The sequence below is a fragment of the Folsomia candida genome, unplaced genomic scaffold (genome assembly GCF_002217175.1).
Source record: "Folsomia candida strain VU population unplaced genomic scaffold, ASM221717v1 Fcan01_Sc001, whole genome shotgun sequence".
In the NCBI taxonomy this organism is placed as follows: Eukaryota; Metazoa; Arthropoda; class Collembola; order Entomobryomorpha; family Isotomidae; genus Folsomia; species Folsomia candida.
In genome coordinates this window covers 23,959,123-23,984,275 of record NW_019091193.1, presented here as the reverse complement: position 1 = coordinate 23,984,275, position 25,153 = coordinate 23,959,123, and the positions used below count along the sequence as shown (strand labels likewise).

The 25,153-nt window shown below is 39.4% G+C and overlaps 5 protein-coding genes across 8 annotated transcripts; 1 reads left to right on the top strand and 4 right to left on the bottom strand.

Moving 5' to 3' along the window:
• Window positions 1–1,418: 1,418 nt before the first annotated feature.
• LOC110844838 (kinesin-like protein KIF18A) lies at window positions 1,419–5,069 on the top strand. The gene is made up of 5 exons (XM_022091142.2): window positions 1,419–1,738; window positions 1,836–1,938; window positions 2,013–2,685; window positions 2,770–4,368; window positions 4,511–5,069. The coding sequence occupies exons 1-5, from the start codon at window positions 1,419–1,421 to the stop codon at window positions 4,894–4,896; spliced, it is 3,081 nt and encodes a 1,026-aa protein (XP_021946834.2). The 3' UTR covers window positions 4,897–5,069.
• A 2,019-nt stretch (window positions 5,070–7,088) lies between these two features.
• Window positions 7,089–8,718, bottom strand: LOC118438752. The gene is made up of 5 exons (XM_035859476.1): window positions 8,494–8,718; window positions 8,022–8,393; window positions 7,821–7,925; window positions 7,641–7,736; window positions 7,089–7,563 (listed from the first exon to the last, which is right to left on the bottom strand). The coding sequence occupies exons 1-5, from the start codon at window positions 8,704–8,706 to the stop codon at window positions 7,294–7,296; spliced, it is 1,056 nt and encodes a 351-aa protein (XP_035715369.1). The 5' UTR covers window positions 8,707–8,718; the 3' UTR covers window positions 7,089–7,293.
• Window positions 8,719–9,654: 936 nt separating this feature from the next.
• Window positions 9,655–10,575, bottom strand: LOC110842015. The gene is made up of 3 exons (XM_022087717.2): window positions 10,348–10,575; window positions 9,973–10,270; window positions 9,655–9,913 (listed from the first exon to the last, which is right to left on the bottom strand). Exons 2-3 carry the CDS (start codon window positions 10,265–10,267, stop codon window positions 9,744–9,746), a joined length of 465 nt encoding a protein of 154 aa, XP_021943409.1. The 5' UTR covers window positions 10,268–10,270; window positions 10,348–10,575; the 3' UTR covers window positions 9,655–9,743.
• A 784-nt stretch (window positions 10,576–11,359) lies between these two features.
• LOC110841977 lies at window positions 11,360–22,921 on the bottom strand. 3 transcript variants are annotated; one of them, XM_035859466.1, is made up of 10 exons: window positions 22,412–22,520; window positions 22,169–22,343; window positions 21,362–21,486; window positions 20,237–20,324; window positions 18,989–19,033; window positions 18,792–18,889; window positions 14,268–14,344; window positions 14,122–14,180; window positions 13,841–13,970; window positions 11,360–12,341 (listed from the first exon to the last, which is right to left on the bottom strand). In XM_035859466.1, exons 1-10 carry the CDS (start codon window positions 22,507–22,509, stop codon window positions 12,256–12,258), a joined length of 981 nt encoding a protein of 326 aa, XP_035715359.1. In that variant the 5' UTR covers window positions 22,510–22,520; the 3' UTR covers window positions 11,360–12,255. The 3 variants fall into 3 exon arrangements, with proteins under 3 accessions (XP_035715359.1, XP_021943372.2, XP_035715356.1); XM_022087680.2 differs by having other exon boundaries at window positions 22,169–22,892; XM_035859463.1 differs by lacking the exon at window positions 13,841–13,970 and having other exon boundaries at window positions 12,227–12,341; window positions 22,169–22,921.
• Window positions 22,922–23,505: 584 nt separating this feature from the next.
• LOC110854644 (mesencephalic astrocyte-derived neurotrophic factor homolog) lies at window positions 23,506–24,835 on the bottom strand. Of its 2 annotated transcripts, XM_022103114.2 has the most exons (5): window positions 24,627–24,835; window positions 24,430–24,555; window positions 24,228–24,352; window positions 24,011–24,152; window positions 23,506–23,923 (listed from the first exon to the last, which is right to left on the bottom strand). In XM_022103114.2, exons 2-5 carry the CDS (start codon window positions 24,536–24,538, stop codon window positions 23,757–23,759), a joined length of 543 nt encoding a protein of 180 aa, XP_021958806.1. In that variant the 5' UTR covers window positions 24,539–24,555; window positions 24,627–24,835; the 3' UTR covers window positions 23,506–23,756. The 2 variants fall into 2 exon arrangements, with proteins under 2 accessions (XP_021958806.1, XP_035716731.1); XM_035860838.1 differs by lacking the exon at window positions 24,627–24,835 and having other exon boundaries at window positions 24,430–24,574.
• Window positions 24,836–25,153: the final 318 nt, after the last annotated feature.

The following is a 25,153-nucleotide window of genomic DNA, read 5'->3' as shown; positions in this document are numbered from 1 at the left end:
AAATGCATGAGACTACGACGACTCTCTGCACTTTCACTCTATTTCACTCCACCAGCCTTTGATTTTGTGGGTCGCACTGGACGCACAAATGGCAGTGGGCCATAAACCACCCAAAATAAGCTGATTCATCGAAATGGCCATAAAAGAAGGGAAATTCCTGAAGGACGACTTGTTGGGAGAAGAACTTGAGAACATCTAAAACATTTGTTCGACTGGAGCATAATGTTCAAGAACAAAAAAAGAGAGTAGGAGTTTGAGGAATAAAGCAAAAGTTTGAGCTCCTTCGCCATATCAGCCATCCTTCAACGGCACATTATTATATCGTCTCCTTTGAATAAGTTCTTTTCATGTCAACGATTCTGAATCGTATTTACATGTTTATCGCATATTTTATGCTTTGTTTGTAATGGAGCTATGTAGCAGGCAACTCATAAAACTGCATAACAATTGACTTGTTAGAGCGAAAGTCGGCTCCACACGCCTTAAAAAAGGACATCAATGACGAGTCTGAGCAATGGAATTTCAATACATTTTTAGATTTACCTGAAATCCCATTTTTCTCGGCACTAAAATCGATAATTATAGTAAGTTTATAAAGCTTTATAATATGTACTTCTGGTTGTCAACACTACATGCCTTCAATATTCAAAAGTTGTACAAATAAATTTGAATACATTTTATGTTTGTGATTCTGGAGAAAGAAGAAGGATGAGAAATGTTTTTAGACTGATGTGGTGACTGATTCGGTTCTGTCTTTTCGTTTCAAAAAGTCGACGTTAAGTATTTCGCTGATTTTGTCTTTGAATTTAGTTTGCCAACCTCGCACAAACGTGTATTAATATTCCTGATTTTGTCTTTTGCCTGATTTTGTCCTTTAAATGGAAGGTATGCCTTGCGCCTTATATTTATGACACTAATCAACCATGAAGGCTGCGAATAATAATGGGATGATGATACTGACTTTATCAAGCTAAAACTACTTGGTTTTGTTTTAGTAAAGGATAGAACGCTAAAAGAATCGGGATCTTGCCCACAAATTGGAAGACACCAACAACAGATTTCCCGGACAGCTGAACTAGCGTCGAATAGAAGTAGTACTTTCTTATCACAAGAACTTCCTGGTAAATATAAAATGAAAAGACCAAACCGTGTGAATCGGATTATCCACAATAAACCCATCCAAAAAAGTCTATGCAATCGCATCCAACATCCTTCTCCAGACTTTGTCGTTCGAGGAAAACCATTGATTCAAAATTTATGTAAGTAAAAGTAATCGACATGTGCACACAAAATCCTCTGGCGACTCGTTGAATCTGTTTCGGCCAAATGCATGGCTGTTGCGTAAATAAGTAAAGTAAATGTCCCCACTTTGTCATATGTAAGGCCAACCATGTGGAGATGGGCTGGATTGTAAACCAATGTGCTATATCCCGAGTTTGAGCGAGGCTAAGGAATCAAAAAATATTAGCACGAACAAGGGCTCGCCTTATGCTGACGAAGACGCAGAGGATCGTCATATTGATTCAATCAATGTAATTGTGCGAATACGACCAAAGAATAGGGACGAGGAGGTGATTAAGCCCGTCGTGTACAAGACGTCCGAAACTTCGCTCATATTCGACCCCAAAGAGAAAGATACGGATTTCTTTTACAAAGGGAAACGTCAAGTGTTGAGGAATGACTTTGGAAAGAAGCGACCAAACAAGAACCTTATATTCGGTTTTGACTATGTGTATGGGTGTGTACAAGACACAAAGCAAGAAAATATTTACTAATGTGATTATGTATGCCGCACTTTTACGGCTATTCTATTAATGAATTACTGCCTATTGCAGCCAGGATAGTACAAATGAGGAGATATTCGAAATTAGTTTGAAAGGGCTCATAAACAAGGTTCTGGAAGGGTTCAACTGTACGGTGTTTGCCTATGGGGCCACGGTATGCCAATTCTAAATTTCCCCTCAAAAATCTAAACTGTACAGCATAAGACTCTAGTAAATGATAACATACAGGGGTCTGGAAAAACATACACCATGCTCGGATCGGCTGAAGCACCCGGCATCACTGTTCTGATGGCCGAGGAGCTTTTTCGACGACTGAGTGACATGGAGAGCGATGAATTTACACACGACATAAAAGTATCCTACTTGGAAGTGTACAACGAAACGATCAAAGATCTGTTCAACCCTCAGAAAGAATTGTCCATTCGAGAAGATGGGAAACGTGGCCTTCGCATTCCTCAACTTACGGTTCACCAACCTGAAGGACCGCAAGAGTTGTTGAGACTGCTTCGAAATGGGAACGGAAACCGGAGTCAACATGCGACGGATTTTAATGCAGAATCGTCCCGATCTCATGCAGTGTTCGAGATCAGTGTGCTAATGCACCAGCACTCTCCCACGGATCGCTTCAAGAAGAGGACGGCAACATCTCGCCTCTTCATGGTAGACTTGGCAGGGTCTGAGAAGGGAAGTGTCAACATCGTTGATGGGATGAGACAAAGAGAAGGAGCCAACATAAACAAGTCGCTCTTAGCTTTATCCAATTGCATAAATGCGCTCGCGGATGGAAAGACCCACATTCCTTATCGCAACTCCAAGCTAACTCGTCTCCTCAAAGATTCACTCTCCGGTAATTGCGTCACAGTCATGATTGCCAATGTCTCCCCAGGCAGCAATACTTTCGGTAGAGTTTTATTTCCGCATTACGTGTATCATAACTTTTACTTATCAGAGGTTTAGTTTCCTTTATAATTTTTTCCTTCCACAGAAGATACTCATAACACGCTGCATTATGCGAATCGGGCAAAAAATATCAAGGTGTCGTGCAAACAGAACAGATTTTCTGAAGAACTCATCGAGGAGGTTGAATCCAGCAATAAAATCAAGGACCTGCAGAACGAAGTTCGTATTCTGTCTCAAGAGTTGGCCGATGAGAGGAGAAAGCATCAGGCGACGAGAGAGTTGTTGGAATGTCAAATTGGTGATAGTGATGAAGGAGATGGGGAAGGAAGAGGAGGAGGATTTGGCGATCCAGCAGATTCCAGACTGGAGAATTATGCTACTTTACTAGGTTCAGGTCAAAAGGGTCAGAAAATTGTGGAACAGGTTGGTGGCAAGGTTCCCGCTTCGGCGGATATTGTTCAAGACCCCGTTGCTGTGGATCACTTTGTGGAGCTGCTCAAAGAAAAAATTCGTGTCATGAAAAGTTTCACGGAGATGAGTGTGAGCTTACGCCTTCATGAATGGCGGATGAACTGGAAAAAGCTGGAAGTTGACAGTGCGGAAGTTGTCGTAGGAAGACCCGACACGTCAGATACGCAGCACTTTCTGTCCTTCACCAAGCTCATGAACAACCAGAGTGCTTTGGAAACGCATCATCCGGATCTGACAGGGGCTACAAAAGACCTGCAAACCAATCTACTCAATCTCAACATGGAGATTGAGAATGTGCACAAAACTTGTCTCAACAGTCTCGAGAAGGATGCCCCTTTTGTGAATCAGAGCTTTGAAGAGTTTTTACGACACAAGGAAATGGGCATGGAGCTCGGGACACTGGAAAATCTTGTCAAATTCCATCAACAACTGGAAAAATATATATTTCAAGAGTTGAAGAATTCACAACTCCATCGTTTCCATCTACTCAGGTTTACGCAACGCCTTGTGCGGACTTTGAAGGAGAAGGGAACACTGAACCAAGAGACTGAGAAAAAGTTCCAAGCTCTCCTCACATCAGTTTACGATCCCTCTTCTGCCACAACTTTGGAGCCTCCACCACTCTCACAAAAAAAGAGAATCGATTTGAAAGTGGATTTTGAAAAATTGGAAAATATTTTTCATAACCCAGTCATCAATTTCCCCAGAAATGAACCAATCATAAAAACTTGCTCCGTCCTAAGACTATCTTCGCCCACAGCAGGAGCAACATCGCCAAGTTCCCAACTCCTCGTAACCAGCAGCAGCGCGTCGGCATCCGTAATCAGAATTAATGAAACTTCTGCAAAGGACACAAGCGAATCCTCTGAAGAAGACGAGCAGCAAATGGTGCTTTCCATCAGTAGGAATGCTAAATATGGAAATATTAATTCACGCTCAGATGGTGACACTACATTCCGACTCGGTATAAATTGTCCAGACGGCATCAGTTCCCCACTCCGGGAAAATAAGGAAAATTACTGCGACGATCCCGACCCACCGATTTCTCTTGGATCCAGCATCGACAGCGAGGATGCGTTTCTAAAGGAGATTTCCGAAGAGGAGGAAGAGGAAAGACAACAGCACGCTGAGCAGATGAGCAACTCTGCCACTGTTGGAGGTCATCATAATGACCAGAACAGAGGAGGAGATAACCACCACGAGAATAATAATGGTAAATACTTTAGATCCCGTAAATAAATAATGCCAGCCGCAGCAAGTACTTTGGAGTTTCAACCTTTGAATTCTGTTGTAACTTGACTCAAGAAATGTGTCACTTTTCCCAATTTCAATTACTTTGATGATGATTCCCTTAGCTTCTTCACGAACATCGTTATCTTCATCATCAACGACGACAAGTCCTCCTCACTCTTCCGTTGCAGTAAAGCATAGAGGAAAGGAAACACGAAGCAAGAGCAACTCTGCTGCTGCAACCCCCTTAAATTCACTGCATCGAGGAAGGGCAACGACGGACTTGACGGTTGCAGAGAAGTCAATGAAATCTGGAAATGCAACCCGTAGTCTCCTTTCCCTTGGAAAAGAAGAAACGTGTCCTTCGGGGAAAGTTAGCTTGTCAAAGAAGCAGAACAACACTTTGAGAAGGATACCTCGTTTGATTAAAAAGCCACCAGATCCAGGTCGTCCCTACACTTTTTGTTATGACGAAACTAGTACGAGCAGTTTCGATTGCCCCCAATTCTAAAAATATTAATTGTTGTTCGACTATAGATATTTAAATCGATAAGCAAATATGTATGATATTTAAGATTGGCTGATCTGCTTGTCACGCAAATGAATCATTATTATGAAATCCCTCCTACGTACTCTGATTTTAAATAAGATTTATTATGTCGTTCCAAACGACGAACAACTCGATTAAAATAATTATCGTTCTTAAGACGTGTTTTTAAAAAGTGGTCGGAGGGGAAGTGCGGCACCACTCCATGGAGCCTCAAGCAAGACTGATGTCTAATAATAATGACCCACATAAATTCAAGGAAATGGGAGTCTCAACCGTTTCACGGGTTTACACACCACCTCTGCCATCCATCCAGCATTAAGTCCTTATAATGTCCTTATAAACATCATCCCACTCATAATGGTCCCTCCACGGGACGAGAATTCCTGGGGTGATCATTATTTTTTTGTATACTTGTCCCGATAAGAGCCTGGATCCATCCAATGGCATTTATGAACGAACACAATGTTCAGGTAGTATAGAAGTACTTTACACAAATAATGTCCCATTTGTACAAGAACGCACAGTTTTACTAGAATTATTGCTACTCCATTTGTCAAATTTGGTCAAATATAAGGAAAGAACCGAGGCGAAATCTTTCTAGCACATTCCATAAAACAAGATTTGGCCATTTGGCTACATGCTTACTTATGTAACTCTAATGGTGCATACATACTCAGATTCGGCCGTTATGTGGAGAAAGCAGTCCCCTCCAGACACACCTGCTACACACAAACGAAACCCGAAACAGGTAAGTTTTGTGGAGTGAAAGCATGACTTTTGAAAGCGTGATAGTTTTTAGCACAGAGTGTGGAGAAAGTTGGAAGCGAGTTGTTTCACAGCGATCGGGAGGGGTAATTTAAGACGACAAAAATTGACTACATTTTAACTGTTGCCTTTCTAAGGATAAGGGCTTTGATATCGTGGACTCTTGGTATCATGAATCGCGAGCTTTAGTATTATGTAGTTTTATGTATGACCATTTCGTGGTCAAATTTTGAGATGGGGCGGAGTGAGAAATTAGTATTTTGCACAATTTTCCAGTCATGGCGTCTGTTGCTTATTGCATAAATTTTCGCAATGTACTATGTACATGAGCGAAATGTATGCCCAACGGTACCAGAGTTTCCACATATCACTTACGTTCATGCCATGTTGCACAAGTATTCAATCATGAAAATATTATATTTTTTCCAGCCTCTCTTCTCGACTAGAGTTTCCTAAATTTGAGCAATGTGTGACATGAATGAATATCCAAAGTGGATATTACTCTCATTCCTTCTCACAAAAGCTCCGCAAAATTCGTTTATAGGAAATTGCAGAGTGTGCATGCATGGCATATCATATCATGCAGTGCTACAATATAATGTACAATTCAAAAAACTGTGTACGTACCTACGAGTATATAGGATAGCTTGAAAAAGAGTGAGTTTTTTTGTAATCCCTTCACCCAGACTGTGAAATGACTTTACTCTCAGAATACAAAGCAGTTTAGTAAAGTAAAATGAAATTCTGACGGGTTGATAAATTGTTAGTCAGTTAAAGTTCTCTCTCTCGTCAAAGGAAAAAATGTGCTTTTAATCCCAATTATGTGGGACGTGCCATAAATAAGGCAGACCAGCTTTCCATAGTGCAAAATTTAACCAAAATTGGTTAAGCCGGGCTGAAGGGATGATGAGGACGAGGAATAAACTTTCCATACTTTGTGTGCGATATATTGAAAGTTGTGGACTTATTTGTTCCTACATGTGTGCATGAATTTGATTCAGGCAGCTGACAAAGTGCCTTCCGGTCCACTAAACTTTCCCAGGCTAAAAACTACCATGCAAACCAATATGGAGGAACGCAACGCATGTATGAGTGCACAAATACATCGTTGTTGTTGTGTGGCTATTGAATTTGAAAATAAGTTTGAAGCTGTGCCGACCCGATAGCGTTAAAATCATTCTTCCAGCAAATTTTGCTTCAATTCCACGGAAAATAAATTTGATGCGAAGTGTGAATCTATTTGTGGGGATAGATGATAGTGGGGACGCATATGGTCACCAACTTGTTCAGCGTACGCGCTTAAAGTACAAAAAGTGGATATCGTAGCAATTTTATTGCTGTTGAAAGAATCTATTTTTATTTATAAAATGTGAAAACCAAGAACAAATTTTCCAAAAAACAAACAATGAATATACAACACGATAATGCAACCCCATTAGGAGACTTTGTACATATTTTGGCTCCTCTGTAAAAACCTTTCACCAGCAAAAATTACCTACATACAAAAACTCTACATACATATCTACTTCTACCCTTGCTACGTAAATTCGATTCAAATATCACCATAGGCGGCTCGGAGTGCACTCATGAGCGCTAGTGCCTGCAGGGTTCAAAGTTTAAATGTGCCAATGAATTTTGAATATGATCCAAATTGCGTCCTTCCAGGGCAAGTCTTGATTGGGAGACATTCCGAATTCCAGTTGCACCTGTTGAGTTTTCCTCTGCCGGCTTGAGGTTGTACCAAGCCAATACCAAGCTTTCTGGAGACGAGGCCCTCCACGTCTCACTAATTGAAGTCTCAGCGTGAAGTCTGAAAATTTCGATTTCCATCCCATTCTCTTCATCCCCTTTCATGTTCTTGATCTAGAGTAAAAACCGTCAGAAGTTTATAATTATTCCTCCACGCTTAAATTATGAGAACGGCAAAGGTAGCAACTCACTACAATATTTACTGCTGGTTGAGACCTGGACGGCATCAAACGCCAAAATTGGGATACATTTATCTTGTAAAATCCAGCAATACGGCCTCTCAAGCACTGGATTAGAAAATTCAGCACGAAAAAGCCATTTCAATTAGTTACATTAATATGAAATCATTTTTATCAAAATGATTCTTCTACCTGAGCCGGAATAAAGTTGAGATTTTCGTCAATTGTACTTGCTGGGATCAATTGGCTCTTAGAAACGGTGTCTCTATTGCCGAAATCAATGAATTCTACTTCAACCTGTCCATACACATATTTTTGAGTATTTTAATGATTGTTAATTACTTTCTCACTCTCTTGAGAATGTGCCTTACTTTAATTACTTTTTATAATTACCTTATTTCTTTGCAGCAAACGTGTCACCTTTACTCGATACAAGTCCTCCTCATATTGTGTGACAAAAATACTTCCCTTCCACGATATTTGCTTCTTAACTTCTTGCGATACCGAAGTTGAAATTGTGTTGTTGGAGTTGTGGAAACTTGCGAGGCTGCTGCTACGACTGCTACTTTCGGACTCACATTGATCCACATTGGTGTCATGCAGGCCAAACAGCTTCATTTGTATTTTTCTGGAATTTTCCAACTTCTGATACCGTTGCAGAGTTTGGGCAATTTTATAAGCTAAGGCATCATCGCTATATTGTCGAAACCATGCACATGCCTTGGAGTTGACATGAAAGACTTCTCCTCTGAACGGACATTCGAGCTAACAATGCAAAATAATAATCCACATTGAATATTTTCCTTACAATCTTTCTTAAAATTATACAATTTAGTTACAACAAATAATAAAATATGTGGAATACCTTAGGCATCGAGGGTTCACACAAGATTGGAATGAATTTTTGTATGGCATCTTTCAAGTCGGTTCCGCACCGAGTCATCTGGACGTAAGGAATGCCATTCATAGACCCCTGAACATCGACAACATAAAATTGGCAACTAAAAATTTCGGACATTTTGATCAATCTAAACCCCAACTCCAAGTGCGGAAGGCCATCAAAAATATCGAGACCCATCAGTTTGCACTTGATTGCCTGGAAAATAAATCAGCGTTGTCCAATATTAATACAATAGAACGAAGCACAAGCGCCCGAAAGATTATTCTAAACTTACAAAGCAGGTGGTACTCCGAAATTCGTCAGTTAGCGGGAAAATTTGACGAGGACACGCCACGGCGCATGTCCCTTCATCAATCTTGATGCATCGGACAAATCCCAGGTGATCCTTGTCTGTAACCTTCACTCGATGAAAAGAATTGTCTTCTTTAAGCACCACGTACGTATTTGGAACTATTTCATCCTCAGGTAACTGATTAGTCGCCAACTTTGAATACTGTTGATCCATTGTAAGTCGAAATTTGGTGTAGCGTTGCTAGAAAAAAAAACATTTAATAAAAATTGTATTTCCATTATTTCTGGTAATGGAACGAGGCTTGATTAATCAGGGTATTATAAATATAGTGGAAAATAAATACAAAACAGACTCACAAGACTAGCAGAATCGGCAGGCCTGATGTATATGAAATTGTCGTAATCAGACCCACAAAATTGGGCTTCAAACTGATGTTCCGGCATCCAGGCTGGAGGTGGGTCAATCGTCGTTTGTACTTTATTCATTTTCCTCAAAACTCTTCCTGTATTTTTTAAGGTGTATGTTCAAGTTGAAGTTAAAGGTGAAGTAAATTAAAATTCAATGTATGTGAAAAATTTTTTGGAAACTTTTATGAATTGTGAACAGCAGGTATCGTGTGGAAACCAGAGAGAGTGAGTGTGGAAACTGAAAACCGTCGAGCACAATCAGGAGAATGCAAAATACATACGCAGCGTACCCACGCGGCGTCAGTTTCTTATCTTTTCACAATAATAGAATGCCAACGCTGCCCAAACCACATATCAGTTATCATATTTTTTAAGTACTTTAACTTAAATAGGCGTATGAGAAGTTGAGTGCTAAATCAAGGAGGCTGTTTTTTTGTAATATTTTATTTTTTCTATCTTCGTATACCAAATGGAGACCGACTTACATGAGTATATTTCTGGACTATATATAAAATCTAGAATTGTTTAAATTTATCGACAGCGTAATGTTTACAATTATAGGACAGCAAGTCATAGGTTCTCGGGGTCTGTATTCGATTGAGTACTTCAGTCATTGGTAAATTGATGTTCTTGTGACCCTTTACGTTCGAAATAACTTTGTGATGCCCCCAACGTTTGAGAACTCCTGGAAGGAAAGCTAGCTTATAACTTATTACAATAACGGCACAATTAATGAATACTAACCTTTGAATGTAAACTCTGCCGTGAATTTTGTCACTCGTCCATCAGCGCACATCACGTCAAACACGATGGCTTCGTGGCTGAAGCCGTAGCCTCCCCCACTGTTCGTGGTGACCCGCCTCTTCCCAGCCTCGTCGAGGGGCATTTCCACGTGCCGAACAGTCATGGCTGTCCCGTTGTAGTCTATGTGGTCCGCACAGTCCCACTCGGCGTACTTGTCGGCCTGCATCCAGTCCTCATCCTCGTCGTCGTCCTCCTCCCCAGAATGACCCCCGTGGCGACTCTCACCTGCCCCCATGTCCTATGCACCCAGACACACGGCTTTATCCGACATGGATCCAACAAATAAGTAGTTAAACTTAATTAGTGTGCACTTACTCTTTTATGTGTTGTGAATGTACAAAAAGTTTCTCAAAGGTGCAGATTCCTAGAAACCTTAACCTGGTCAAACTATTTATTTTTGTACTACAATCTCAGTTTTCTACAGCTGAGGATGAATTTCACCTATGTACTAAAGTAAAAAAAAACTTTATCACTATTCGCCTTAAAGACTCATCCTCAGTATAAGATATGTACATGCAGGACGGATTGTTGATGTTCAGGTAGGTGAATGCGATATACACACACATGTGTACAACAATAACTAGTCTAACGTAAGTATGAGTGCCCTGGGGATATTTTATTCTGCAGTAGTGTTTTTGTGTTTTTCTTACGTATGAATAAAACCAAATTGCACAATTCTTGGCTTTTCCAGAACATCCAAATGTACATTCATAGCAAAGATGCTTTTCTTCCATGTTGGCGAATAAGTGTGTAACAACCAAAACCTTGGAGTTACAAATGTATATCTGGCAAATCGAAAGAAATTTAATATTAGTATTCTTCCGAGCAACGTAGTGCACTTTGATAAAGCTAAAAATAGTTTGTCCTTATTATTCTGCTGCTAGAATTCTGATGCGATAAATAAGACACATTTCTGGTCCAGAAGCTTTTATGGTAAATGGTTTTTATTTATTTAAGCTCATCTTGTCGAGGAAGAGAGAGAGTGAGTGAGCGGAGTTCTTAAAACTGTCGACCGTGGTGGAAGAGGTCGACATTAACTTGACATGGCGTTAGTAGAGCGAGCAAAATAAATGCACATAGTGCTCGACTTTATCCCTTTGAAATTGTCGCTGTGGTCTCGCGAATCTCAATGGCGTTTCTGAAAACAGAATTTTCACCTTTGTAAAATATGCATGCATCAAATTTTGAAGACACGACACTTGAAGTTGGACACAAATATTGGGATGTCGTATGCTTCGTAGAGAGATGTATGCATACGGAACCAATGAATTATGTATCTTTGATGCTGCGTCCAAATGACGCACAAGGAATCCAAGAAGCAAACGAATATTGTTTTACCATCCCATTTATTATCATTTTTAATTAAGTACATCAATTATTATTTATATAGGTATATGTAGATAGCAAAGTGTGAATGTCTCTCTACTGGATACTGACGAGTTCACAAAAGTGTCTATAAAGCAGGGCATTTGGAGACGCTTAAATAATGAACATTAAGATATTCGTTAATATTTATATAAATATTTTAGAGCTAAATAAATATAATCTATACCCAATGCTAAATAATTGTACTTCAATCTATTTTATTGTAAATAACATTTTAATGAATTTATAATTTGTTTAAGGTAACCTCAAAAAGAAGTCATCTTTATAAATTTATTTCACTCAGGGATAAATATCGGGACATTATCTATTTAGAGGACTTTTAGATACGCACATGCGATCAATGAGACAGGTACTTGGAATGAATGGATGCACAGTCACTTGTACAGTTACATAAATACGAAGTTATATTACCCCGTTCATTAATCTTTGGTGACACATAATTTTCTTTTGCATAAGGGCTTTGGAAGCAGGAGAGGTTTCCAACCCAAATTCAAACACACACAAATGTACTTATCTACAAAGCCAATATTTATGTGTGCATAATGGAATAATGGATAATGCGATCTACACATGTAACTATGCAGAAGTGAAGAATAAGGATGGCTCCGTGTCACATCATGCAGATTGAAGCATCATTCACGGCATCGCATTGGACAGGTCCAACCTTTCTCTTTCAGGATCCAATCTTGAAATTCTCGTCTTCTTCGATCGGAACTCTGCTTGTTGATGGATGTCATTTGTTTTTTTCTCGAGAAATGTGAAGATGAAGGAAAATGGGTGAGCGGCGGCGTTGGTGAAGAAATGAAGTACGGCTGAATGAAGTAGATCCTTTTAGGATCAGTCATACTCACTTCCAATCGTGATGCTTACTTCCCCTGGGAGAATCTGAGTCTGATGATACCACCAGTTCGTGTTGAGGGTTACTACAACAAAATGACAATCAAAGTATGAATATTGGGAACGGTGTACATCTTTTCTGCCCATAATGAATATAAGCAAATCACACTGATGCATCACTCTGAAACAAGATCGGTAAGGTTAGTCGGACCGTAACTTAATCTAACCCAGAGCAACCGTAATAGAGAAAATCACATAATACGAAATAACATCAACAGTTCAGTTCAGATGGAAAGTTGTTTTTTCTCGGTATCAGTTCTGTAGGCATGCATGTGAAATCATTCCCAGGAGGGATTATTAGTTACACTACTTTTAATTCGTCGGTGCTGGCTGGGTGAACGTCATAACACTTTTTCTCTCCATCTCCAGCAGAAACTGACGACTCATTTCGTTTCCAATTTAATCAGCCCATCTTCTTTTGATCTGCCTACACAGACAGACACGTACACATGTCATGCCATGCACGGTGCCACTCAATTACACTTATTTCGCCAAGTGATTTAGGCCTGGCCGATATATCAACTCACACAAAAATAAAATATGCTCGACGCCACGGATAATTGCATAACGACATCACAACGCATTACACATTGCGATCAATTAATGTCGTTTCCATTTCGTGGTTCTTTGCGCAATTCCCAAAATAGTATTTGAAAAGAGAGTTGTTACCTGATATGCTCAAGATGTATTGATGCACAATATTATGACAGCTAACTAAGCATAAGCAGCTTATCTTGTGCCCAGGGTGATGTCTACTTGCTCTAATGGCAACGTTCTACTGTCTACTTAGAAAGTGCTGCAAATTCAATGAATTCAATAATGATGTGATCTCTACAGTTTACGTATATAGAAGAGGATTTAATGGTGAAACTTTTCTTCCAAATACAAAAAACGTCATACATATTTCGTACTTTTGAGACATGAAAGGTATTTAATTATTTTTTGTGATGCAACATAACTTTTGTGATTTGAGTCAAATTTCAATGAAACTCGGTATGCACATGCAGCAATACTTTAGTCATAATATAACACAACTTCGGGCCTCAGGACAGACCTGTTAAAAAATTGGAGTATTTTCTCCTAATCATCTCTCCATTTTGGGAGAAAGTAAAGAAATAAATATGTAATGTGAAATCTCAATGTACAAAAATGTGTTTAAAAGTAATCGACCAGTCGGGTTTATTGATTTACTGATGCTTTCAATCTAACAAAATCACGAGATTTATTCACTTTCACTCCCTTTGCCTGACATGTGACGTTGTTAGTTTTGCAGCATGAGTATGAAATACAAGAAGTTTGTGACTGGGCATCGTGGACGCGTTGCCATTCCCTCTCCGTGGATTTGATGATGAAAGGGTTTACCTCTCAACTACTTTACCACGATGTATTTAGTTCCTCATCGCGTACCAACCAACCAATGAAGACGCATTAGCGTGGTCAGAATAAATTGCTTTCCGCGGAATGCCTAAGAAGATCTCTCGCATATCTGTTTAGTTGAAGATGAAGGAAAGAGTAATGAACATACTTATATCTCCTGGCTGGACATCGACGGAAAGGGACTGACATTCGTAAAAGCATTCCGGCGGAGGCTGGAGGAACCATCGTTTTTTTCCCTTTATTTGCGCCTGCCATGATGGATTAATCACGTGATCGATCTTTTGGAAAAGAAATCAGATTTGTTAGAGATTGGGTGCAATTTACCGAAATGATTCGTATCACAATTCGCTCAACTATAGTTTTAGATTGCCATTGGGGGAAATTTGTAATGAAACTTTGTACAGCTAATGATATGTAACTTTCACTTACGTGCATGTGCGCACCGTAGCCCGGAGTTCCCATGAATAGCCAATCAGCATGCGTTGACTCTTCAATTCAAAAAATCATTATTTTTTAATTACGCACAAGAGCTTGAAATTCATAAATATAATTTTGGAACAAAAAAGTTGTATTACCACTTCTCTCAGGTAAAAAGTATGGACGGTGGTAGTGTTGTCGAAGAATATGCGATGTGTCGGCGTCACAGTTGCTCCTGAAAATATGGACCAAATACAGAGTTCGTATGGATCATTTACCTATGCGTTTTATTCTAAACGAGTTCAGAGCAGATCGTCGTATGTATTTATCGGTATCTGTGCACAACTAACTAGAAGAGTGGAACGGGTACATGATGATGAGAGATCGCTTTCTCTTTACGTACTTTAACTTTGAAGTGTGCTTGAACAGGGTGAAATGAATAATATTCTGACTGGAGCGTTAATTACATTGCAAACTTTGTTAGATAACGAAAGAATGGATATCAAAGGCATCCAGAATTCCATAAGGAAACATTGCACAATATCTAGGTTCACTCCACGTGAAAGCCATATTATGCTGGTTTTAATAATAAAATAATTCCTAATATTGTTCATAATTTCAAGTGAAGGACAGAAAAAGTCAAAGTTCAAAACAACAGCAAACAATCAAGGATTTCTAACTAGAATTATAATTTGCGAGACAAAAATAAACAAAACAAACAAAACGTCTTTGTCCAAGTTTTCGAATCTCATTTCAAGTCGTTATTAAAGAAACTTTTCCCTCACAATAATTGTCTTATGATTTATGAAGACATTCGTCATTCTTGAAAAACTTATGCTCAAGTTAACCAACTACGTAAAATAGTTTAGAAAATGAAGAAGCAGAGGAAAATATAAATTAGATAACGGAGCACAACGCCTAATAGCCTTTCTCTTCCAGAGAATAAGCACTTGGAAAGAAGGAGTCGAAACAATTCCATAATTAGATCGTGTCGAATTTTTAGCTCAAGAGAGTGTGCTTCAAAAACGAAACGACCAGCCAAAACTTGACTTAATTGGATGTTATATATATCCCTTACAGATCACAATGGGAGCTGTACGAAAAGACCAAATAGTTCAAAACAGCAGAGACTACAGTTAAATAGTGGCGTGACTACTGCGATGGCTTCGGGAAGTGAAATTCCAAGTTTCTCAAGCAGCGAGTACACTTCTGTCTTTCTTTTCCCTCAATTAGGTTCGTTCTCAACTGACTGAACGGAAACTTGCAGACCTTATCTTTCGCTTTCTCCCCGCTTTGGAATAAATTACAAATGCGACAGGATTTATTTGGCTGCAGTGCAATGCGTCCTACGCTATCTCATTTTACACGTTTGACCGTTTTTTTACGAGTGGGTGTCCTACTTGCAAGAAACTAATTGGAAATTCTGTACCACCGTGCCCCACAGGCGAACAGGCCAGAGATGTGGAGCAAATTAATTTTATTTACTTTGTTTTTAGCAACATTTCGTTGGAACATTTGCTGGACGACGCGTCCCTTTCACAACTACGTTGCACAGGCTAAAAGTAGTAAAGCTGTGTACAAATAGCGACCCAGCGAAAGTGAGGAGAGCAAAACTGTTAGACTAACTTTGTGAATTTTATTCAACTTGCAGCCTCCGATCCCGATGGACCGAGCCTGATAATGCATAGGTTGGAAATGATTTTGAGAAAATCAAAGACGGACCCCAGAGGCAAAAAAGGAATCCAACGGTAAAGGGAAGGAAAGGCTGACGAAATATCAAAGCGGTGCACGGCCAAGCTGGAGTAGATTTTGAAATTGCTATGTCAAACGAGGAGAAGGCTGTAATGTTGAATGGACATCAAATCAATGTGTTTCGTCAGAGATCAAAGGACTTGGCATCATTTCTTATCTCCAGTGGGGCTGAACCTATAAACTGTTGCTTCAGATCCCCACCGTTCATCCATCTTATACTCCTTATACTACTCCCTCCTTGGACAAAAACATCCTGTTTACTCGTCACTCTGCAAACATCAAACCTTCCAAGGCACCAGTCCATTCAATTTTCTGACCAGTTTACGTTTAAAAAAATCAGAGGGAAAAAATCCACCACGAAATTCCAGGAAATAATCTCTACTTTGAATCTATGACCAACCATGCAGCTGCTCGACTACCGATCCGATTAGTGTAGGGACGTGATTTTATTTAACGCATATGTGGTGCATATTCCTGCCGTACGGACAGTATGTGGAACATTCTGTGCAAAGTTGTAAATATGTAATGCTACGAAAAGAGTGCAGATGAAGGAAAGTGGATTCCATCCTTTCACCATTCAGTCAGAGAGAGAGAGGAAATGCGAATCTTTGATCGAGTCATTGGATGCGAAGGAAATTGAAAGTTCGCATCCTGAAGAGTGAACGGGAAACCAAGTTCGCCACTTATTCTCACAAATATTCTTTCGCCTGCGTCAGGACCAACTTCCGTTCCGACTTTCTCCTGACTCGTCCCATTTCAGGCTTTATAGAAAGTCGCGTTCAGTCGCGTTTGCCCCTCAATGAGCTGAGCTGAAGCATTATCTTGGTCCAAGTAAACAAATAAAAGTTATTCTGATCAGGGCTGTATCATTCCTGCTCCTAGGGAATTTCGACATTCGTAAAATTCCCAATTTTTCAGGGGATTTTTAGGGGATTTTTGATTATTTTTAGGGGATTTTTAAAGTTTTAGTTCAATTTTCCGGAAAGTTAATTATGCGGGATCTAGGTACTGATTTAACTCTTTTATACAAAACCCTTAAAGAGGATTGCTTAGGTGAGACTGGGGTGTGTGCAATTAAAAGGATGAAATAACCCCGTCCTTCCTCCCACACTGGGCAGTAGGTGTTGGTTAAATCAGCTTCACCGCAAAGGGAAAAGCTGTAGACTCTCATCACCCTAATGTACGTGTAAATAAAGGCAGGCGAAATTATTCTCAATTCTCTTAAACTTCCCAATATTCCCTCAAAATTCCGAAAATTTATCTATTTTGGAATCTAAGGCACAAATTTATGTGGAATATTGGGAAGGAGGGAAAGTATTGGAGTTTATTCGCAGGGAATCGTACAATCCTAATTCTGATATAAATCACTTATAGCGCATCAGCAGGAGCATTATGGATGAGATAAGAGATGATTGGATGAAAATTGTCATCATAAATCAATATCAGAATCCGTTGATTTAATTTGTTTTATTATACGACCGAGTATCTTCTCCATCTGAGTTGATAATGCTATTATTTAAACTGGATTATCCAAATAATGCAAATCACATTATTTAGCGTTAGTGATTCTACATGTACATGTAGTGTGTACCTATTGTGCATACATACTTATCTGAAATTGAGCCGCCGATTAGTGAAATATTCCAAACTGAGGAGTGCAGAATGCGAGCTTGATACACAATATGTACAAGGAGATAACGATGCCATTATTATTATTTATTTCGGGATCTTCATGCAGGATGGTGGTGACATGGAATACAGTAAATCAACAAAGCCTTCAATATTGAATAAAACTCATCCAATTCGCCATTATATATCAAAGTTAACTGTGTTCAACTTCGCATTTCAAAGAAGATTCCAGAATCAGTACAACACTTTCTCTTCATTACATCATGTCCGTAAATGCCTTCAGCATGACCGTAAATTATTTGTAACATGGACAACCTTATTAGTTGTCATTGGAATAGGGATACGAATAAATCGATAGTTGCGACTCTCGTGTGTACATCGAAAGATGTGAAACACAACACCAACCGTAATGAGCATTATTTTGATGATATTGGCGTACCCTACATGCCATTCCCTCACAAAGGGAAAGACAAATAAAGTCTCTTCGGATTAGCACACAGACGCCAAATTTCCACAGCCAAACTGAGGAGCAGATAGGAGATAATGTACACTGGAGAACCTCGTATGATGTGGCTGTTGGTTATTTCTTTCTTTTTTTTGCTCGTGGCGAGGGAAGGAAAATCGGGAGAGGAAGTAAGAAAAAAGAAAGTCGAGCAAGTTGCGGCGGTGAATAAGAATGGAAAAATATTCCAAACAGATCTCGAAACACGTAATAAAAGAATGCGACTTGTCCCTCGCGAAATAGAATAGAATTCTCCCCGCATTTACATTGGCACGATGAGGATCAGGGATTAACCTCGCAATGTTATTTCAATTCAACCAACCGCACACATTTTTAGTTCACAGCTTTCTGGTGATCGAGCGACTCCTCCACCAAAAGAGAATACAAAGATAAAGCAACAACACAACAGAGCTGTGCGAGAATTTGGTGGTGCTGAAGCCAACAACAGGAGGATTATGGTTTCAAAGTTAGCCAAGCTTAACCGTTTGGCTCCAGTGAAAGTTTTTCGTTCCAATCTTAATGGAGTGGTCGTATCTGGTCTGGTTTGTGTACGTATAGCGATAATGATGCCCTGTGTGTTTGTGCATTCCGAGTTAAATAACGACTGAGGAGTGGGTGCCCTGATACTTTCTACTATCTCAACCATTGAAAGTTTGGTGGGTTCGTTGATTGCTCCAGATCTACTTATTTAGCTTTGGCTGCTGCTGAGATCGTTGAGCAGGAGAAAGTGGTAGTACGATTTCATAGTAAATTGTAGCATGTAGTAGCACTGCATCAAGAACATCAACATTTCACTTACCATCCAATGTACCAAGGCTCCTGATATCTTTCTTGGGACATGTTGAAGACTTCCGCGAGACTGTGGAATTCTGTGGCGTACGGGAAGAACAAACAGTCCTAAGAAATTTTAGAGATTTCATGATTTTCTCAAAAGCAGCTCAAAAATTGGCATTGTCCTTGAATAATATATTTAGAAACCGTGGACAGTCCTCTCACCTCTCCAAGGTGCTCCAGAGATCGACTTCCTTCCTCGTAGATTCCCTGCAAACAAAAAATCCCTGGAGATTACGAAATCGTCTTCATTCAGTCAGTAGACTTTCAGGGGGATCAACATTGCCAACAACTCTCGTCACAAACTGTGCTGGTTTTTATTTATATGCATTCAGTTCGTTGATAACCCCGAGGAGAAAGTGGGTAATGGCGAATGTTGGTGAGGACGAGTTGAGGATAAATGAGCAAAAAATTTAATTTTTTCCTAAACACTGTCCCTCTGAGAGCCAAATGATAAAGTTGGATAGAATCGTTAACCTTATTCTTCCAGTCAGTTTATGGTGGGCAAAACTCACATCTCTCTATTTTCGTGTGGTCAACTTTTTATGCTCTCTCACAAGTAAATCATTCCGGGAGTTTCGTTTCCTTGATCCACGATCATACAATAAAGTCTAGTGAACCATAACAAGTAGAGCAGCGGAGACCCTCCAGCTCAAAAAATGCCCCAAAATGCTTCAAATCCGGATGGAGACAGACTTTCACAAAAAGTCCTTCAGCAAGTAATGCAAATGCAATGCTACACTACTGCACGACCGTGCTTGACGATGGATCAAAGGTATTGCTGGGTGGAATTATTATTCCACATAATATAACTTAGAATATATGTATATTAGAATATTATATATACCTATATAGCTGATATATAGATATGAGCTGTCAACTGTAGCGTTCACCATAAGTCAATTCGTATTCTGAGCAAAACTCTGATATCCCCTTATTTCGTAAATCCGGGAATGGGACGAACTGTTCAGGAATGCAATAAATTTCACAGCTTTTTGTGAATTTACGTTCAAAGCAATAGTGATGAGACGCGAGTGAGTGAGCATTGTATGGATTTCGCACACAACTCTCGTCTCACGTGGCTTCCTTCCTAGTTCCTGTACACACGATACGAGCACGAAGTTGGCAGAGTGAAAGCGTGAAGCTGAACAAGGACATTTATAAGTGCTCGGTTGACAGTTCAGTTTTATTGCGGAGGCCACAGCCAAGGCGTTTATTCGAATTTTGTAGTGATAAATTATCAATCGGAAGATCAACGTCTTTGCAAAAAATGTTTCAATTGAGGTCCAAATGTATAATCAGTCGGTAAATAATAATTCATCAAGTTAAACGCTAAGCTTTATCCAAAAAAGTTATATGATTGGATGCATATACATACTCATTGACTTCTCAAACTGGAAGGCTTATTCTTACCTTGAAAAACCCAAAGTTGAAGGAAGAGGCGGCTGACCACTGACGCATCGCATCGGTGACAACAACTGGTGTTCCAGAGTAAGCGTATCTGCGTAAATAAGGTGTGTCATTAGACTAGTTAACAGGACTTCCTATCCTGCAAATAAATTTGCTATCATATTGTCTCAAATAAAGAAATACTACTTTACTTCTATGTACAGCTAAAAGCTCTGGGTTTCTAGAAATGATGGTAAGTCTCAAAGCGGGGATAATGAGATTTTAAGTGAATGGCCACAAAATCCGCATCGCATCGAACATAGCATTGTACTTTGTGCATGTAAAAGAATTACAATTTCAAGGCAACCAATCTTGATCATAATGTATAAAGAAATTCAAAGACCATGAATTAAGTTAATGGTCCTACACATATAAAGTATTTAATTTTGCACTAATTCACTGCTTCTATAGCCGTTTTAAAAAATAAAAACTTGTCTCACAATGCCCCTGTCCCTATAAAAAATTATCATCCATTTACCATTCCTAGTAAATACTGCTAATAAATTAGATTATGCAACCATTGACTTGTCCAAAATTATTCTGCTAATAGGATTCGCAAACTTCGATACTTCCAATTTCAACAAGCTCTTGAATATATATATTTATAATTAATTTATAATTAATCCACGCAACTAGCCCAGGAGTCATTCATTCTCAAACAATAAACAACAGCGGATAACGATTAATAATCATTTTGCGAACTCCCAAACTTTGAATCAGTTGTTCCCTGAAGGATAATCATCCAACCCTTTACGAAACATGCCTGGAAATCATTATTTTGTCGTTGCACCAACTGTGAACTACGCGTTTTGTGTGGTTATGCAGACTGCTGCAAATTATGTACTTCCTGTCGCTTACTTTCACCGAGTTGCACCCACCGTTCGGTCTTCCTGCCCAGAACGACGACTGAAATTAATTGGTGGTTGGTTAAGCTCATACAAAAGTAATGTAAGCCAAGCACTTCATGCCATGCACGCATTTGTACATGCACACATAAGAGTTCGTATACGTGAGATTCGGGCAGTTGAAATTTAAATTGGTTTCAGTTTTGCACAAATTGTTAATTAGAATGGGCTGAAACCAACTCACAGTCTCTCGAAGTCCTTTGGGGATATGTTTGAAACTCGATCTACGGAGGTGACGTTGTGACAAATGCTGCAAGCGACCGGGGGTCGAAAAAGCTCCATCGCCAAGTGAGGCGATTCTATGGTGCACTGGAAAATGGAAAATTAATTTAATTAGAGCGTCATCCTACTGTTTTTATCTCCATAAATAAGAGACCAAATAACGTAACATTTCTCATTCGTGGTCTTTGACTTGTAAAAAAAATTGTAACAATAATAATAATTACAACACAGTAGATACACGTATGTGCCAGTTATTTTTATTATTTATTTCTCTCACAGTCTCAATTTTCCCATTTGTTCTTCTTCAATAAGGAATTCACGTCTACGAATAATAAAAATATTCTTGCATGGTACTGAATATTGATTTTGAATTTAAGTATATTTCACGCGAATGAAGTTGATAGTGTTGAAAGAAATTTAATGAACTCAAGTCGAGCGTATATTTGGATATATTTATTTTCCGTCCACATATTTGGTATAAGGCTCACTCATCACCAGAAATGAATGCCAGTCAACGCTTATTATGTGAAAGTTGTTTTTCATGTCACAAGTTGTACACGATTTTGACATTTCCGATCTATTCAACAACGAACAACGCCATTCGCTGCATGATATGAGAATCTGATTCATTGCTCGTTCACTACATCACTTATGCTTTAGTATTTTCTAAACCACATCGATGATCCTCCTCCTCTAATAATAAGTACTTGGAAATCTCCTCTTACATACATATTTATTGTCAGATATTGTGTTTAAAATGTCAACTTACCTCCACAGAACGGAGCTCAACATTTTCCCATTTCAGCCACATTCTTGTAAAACCCGGTGTGGTGTGGAGCTCAAAGTAGAAGATGAAAGCAAGGATTGAGAAAAAGACACCGAAAAAATTCGAAGTAGATAATTTCCTGGGGTTTGGGAAAAAACAGAATTTGTCCACAATCCTCCTGCAAGAGCGAGAAACTTTGCTGAGGATGATGAGTGTCTTATCGGCATCACAGTCACCAGGTCTTACGATCGCCAATTCCTCTGGTGTTGCTGCTGTCCCACTTTCTCTCCTCTCCTCCTTTGTTGTTGGATCGCTATCCATCTCAGCAGCGGCAGGAGAAGCATTGTCTTTGTCTGCCGAAGCGGCTTCTCCTTCATCATCACTTTCTCCAGTCTTCCTTTTCCTCCTCCCCTTCTTCGTGGGCTCAACAACAATGTCCAAGTCCAAGGCGTGGAGCATGGACTGAATGCTTTTCAACCTCACAAACTCCTTCAAAGACCCCAATTCGTGAAGTTTTTCTGCCGCAGACTGCACGTTCTTCTTGGCGTTTGACGACGTTGCCCCACTGCCCACCTGCGGCTGTCGTCCTTGTTGGTGAAGCTTCCCCATTGCAGACTAAATTTAGATCTAAAACTGAATGGGTGGTGCGAGAGTGTGTGGTGGCTTCAGATTCTGCCCGCAGACTGCGATGTTTACATGTGCATCCTGAGTATTTATACATAAACGAGCAGAGAAACCCTCTTTCGCACTTTCACTCTGCCCAGCTCGTCGCTCTGTGCAGAGTAAATGTGGGAGTGAAAGCAATCAACCCCTGCTTCAGCCCTGCTTGCCTGCCCGGAGCTGATCCAACTTTCCACTTTTGTCTCAATTTGATCCGATTCGGGGCATTTGCTGTCTTGTGGTCAGGTCAGACCCTCATTCATCCTTTCACTCCCGCAGCTGGAATCCTGTTATTATACGCCATGCTGGAATCGTTATTTCATTGAATTTGTAATCTACTACCTTTGCTTGATGAAAATCCATGAATAGCTAATGCCGACGGGCCGCTCAAAGCCGTGTATTAATTATGCATTATCAAAGTCTAGATGAAAATGTAGGTTGAAGTTTATGTATATGCATAACCGCAGTTTCGACGTTCTGAATGTACATATCTTAATCACTAGTGCGAACGTAACTTGTGGTGACCTATAATGAGGGTTTTGGCAATCACTGTACCAGACAATCTATTTATAATTTAAAACACAGTACGTACGTACCACACGTCTTAGATATTAAGCAATACCTAATTACCACTAGAACTTAATATGTACATGTAATAATCAAGAGATGCAGTTCGTTTACTTCGTTTACTCATATATCGTAGCCAAATTTTTATTAACGTAATGCATAGTTGTCGTAATTAAAGCCATTGAATAGATTTTGTTACAAAAGTGTTTTGTGCAACAAAGGAGCCGAAGTTAACGTAACAACTTAACAAATAGTTACACCCATACACACACTGGTATATAATAATTACCAATAAATAACAACACGTACCACTGACCCCGGTTTTTACCACGTATCAAATTGAGTAACTTAAAAACAGACATTGTTACAATTCGTTCCTCATGTATCTTGGTTTCAATTCTTCAATCCGTTTGATGAAATCTGACTTCTCAATGCAACCTTCACAATTTTCGTCCCAATCGTTTAGAATCTTCTTTAAATCTCGAACTTTTAGTTTCTTCAAATCCACTGTCTTCAGATCAATCGTTTTCTCTGTGAAAATAAAGAGCCACCAGTATAAATTACACTTAAAGCGTGAATGTATCTTCTACTAGCCTTTTGTAATCAATTAATAATTACCGTATCGAAGTTCGCAGATTGCCGAGTCCTTTTTCTTCAACTTCTCACAGATCTTATCGCCGGGCAATCCCCACGACATGGGCTTTGACATGTCTCCTAACGTTCCTGTGGCAGACTCTTCCAAACCCCCCATGTAATAGCACTGTACATCATATACAAAAATTTTAACAATCTTCGAAACTCATGTTAATAAATCAAGATAATAACAATTTAATACCAGTCGGTTCTCCCTTCCTTTCGTACCCTTACAAAAGATCCTAAATTCAGTCTCAATCGCCTTTGGATCCTTCTTGACATCACTTTCTAAGCTGTTAGCGAATCTATCCATCACAGTTATACAAACTATTTGAAAAAATTAAATTACATTAATCTTACATTCTCAACAATGAATAGCATTTGATACACCACTTATGACGTACCTTCACATTCATCCAACTTGAGAGCTGAAGACAGATTGGTGACGACTAAGAGACCGAAAAGTATAGCTCCTAACGTGCTACAACTCAAGCGTAAATACGACCAAGCCATTTTTGAGAGAAAATACACTGCAATATTATAATATCACTTTTATAACGAGTTAATCAAACATTCTCGAAATATATTACAGCAAACTTACCTATTTTTTATCGTTCGTGAATAGAAATTTTCAGCCACCCACAGTTGTCGTCAACACTGCTGTTTCACTACAAATGAACCTAGAAATTACTGAATGGTGGAGGGGTTAAATTATAATCAGGATTAGGACCGATGTTCTATGTTGTCTTGAACTCTTGAAGCGTTGATCTGTCAGGTGGAAGTGAGGAGCCGAAAGCCGAAAAAGAGTAAAATTCCTAATCCATGCGTTTGCCTGGGATTGGTGCAGACGAGAAGAGACGTCATCATCCTTCTCAAATTGTGGCGCTTCCCAACTTACCCACACGACCGTGATATTCATCTCTGCTATAACACGTCGTTCTACAGTTTTCATGTGCAAATGTCTCAATAAAAATTATGCTGCACTTATGACAATTATGGTACGAAATGAACGAGAATCATTATATTAATAAGAAATAAAAAATAAAATCATGCAGTTCAGACTCATGTGAACCTCTAAGCTCGGTAACGTTTTTGGTCTCAAACCAATCTCGGTTACCCGTTCGAGAC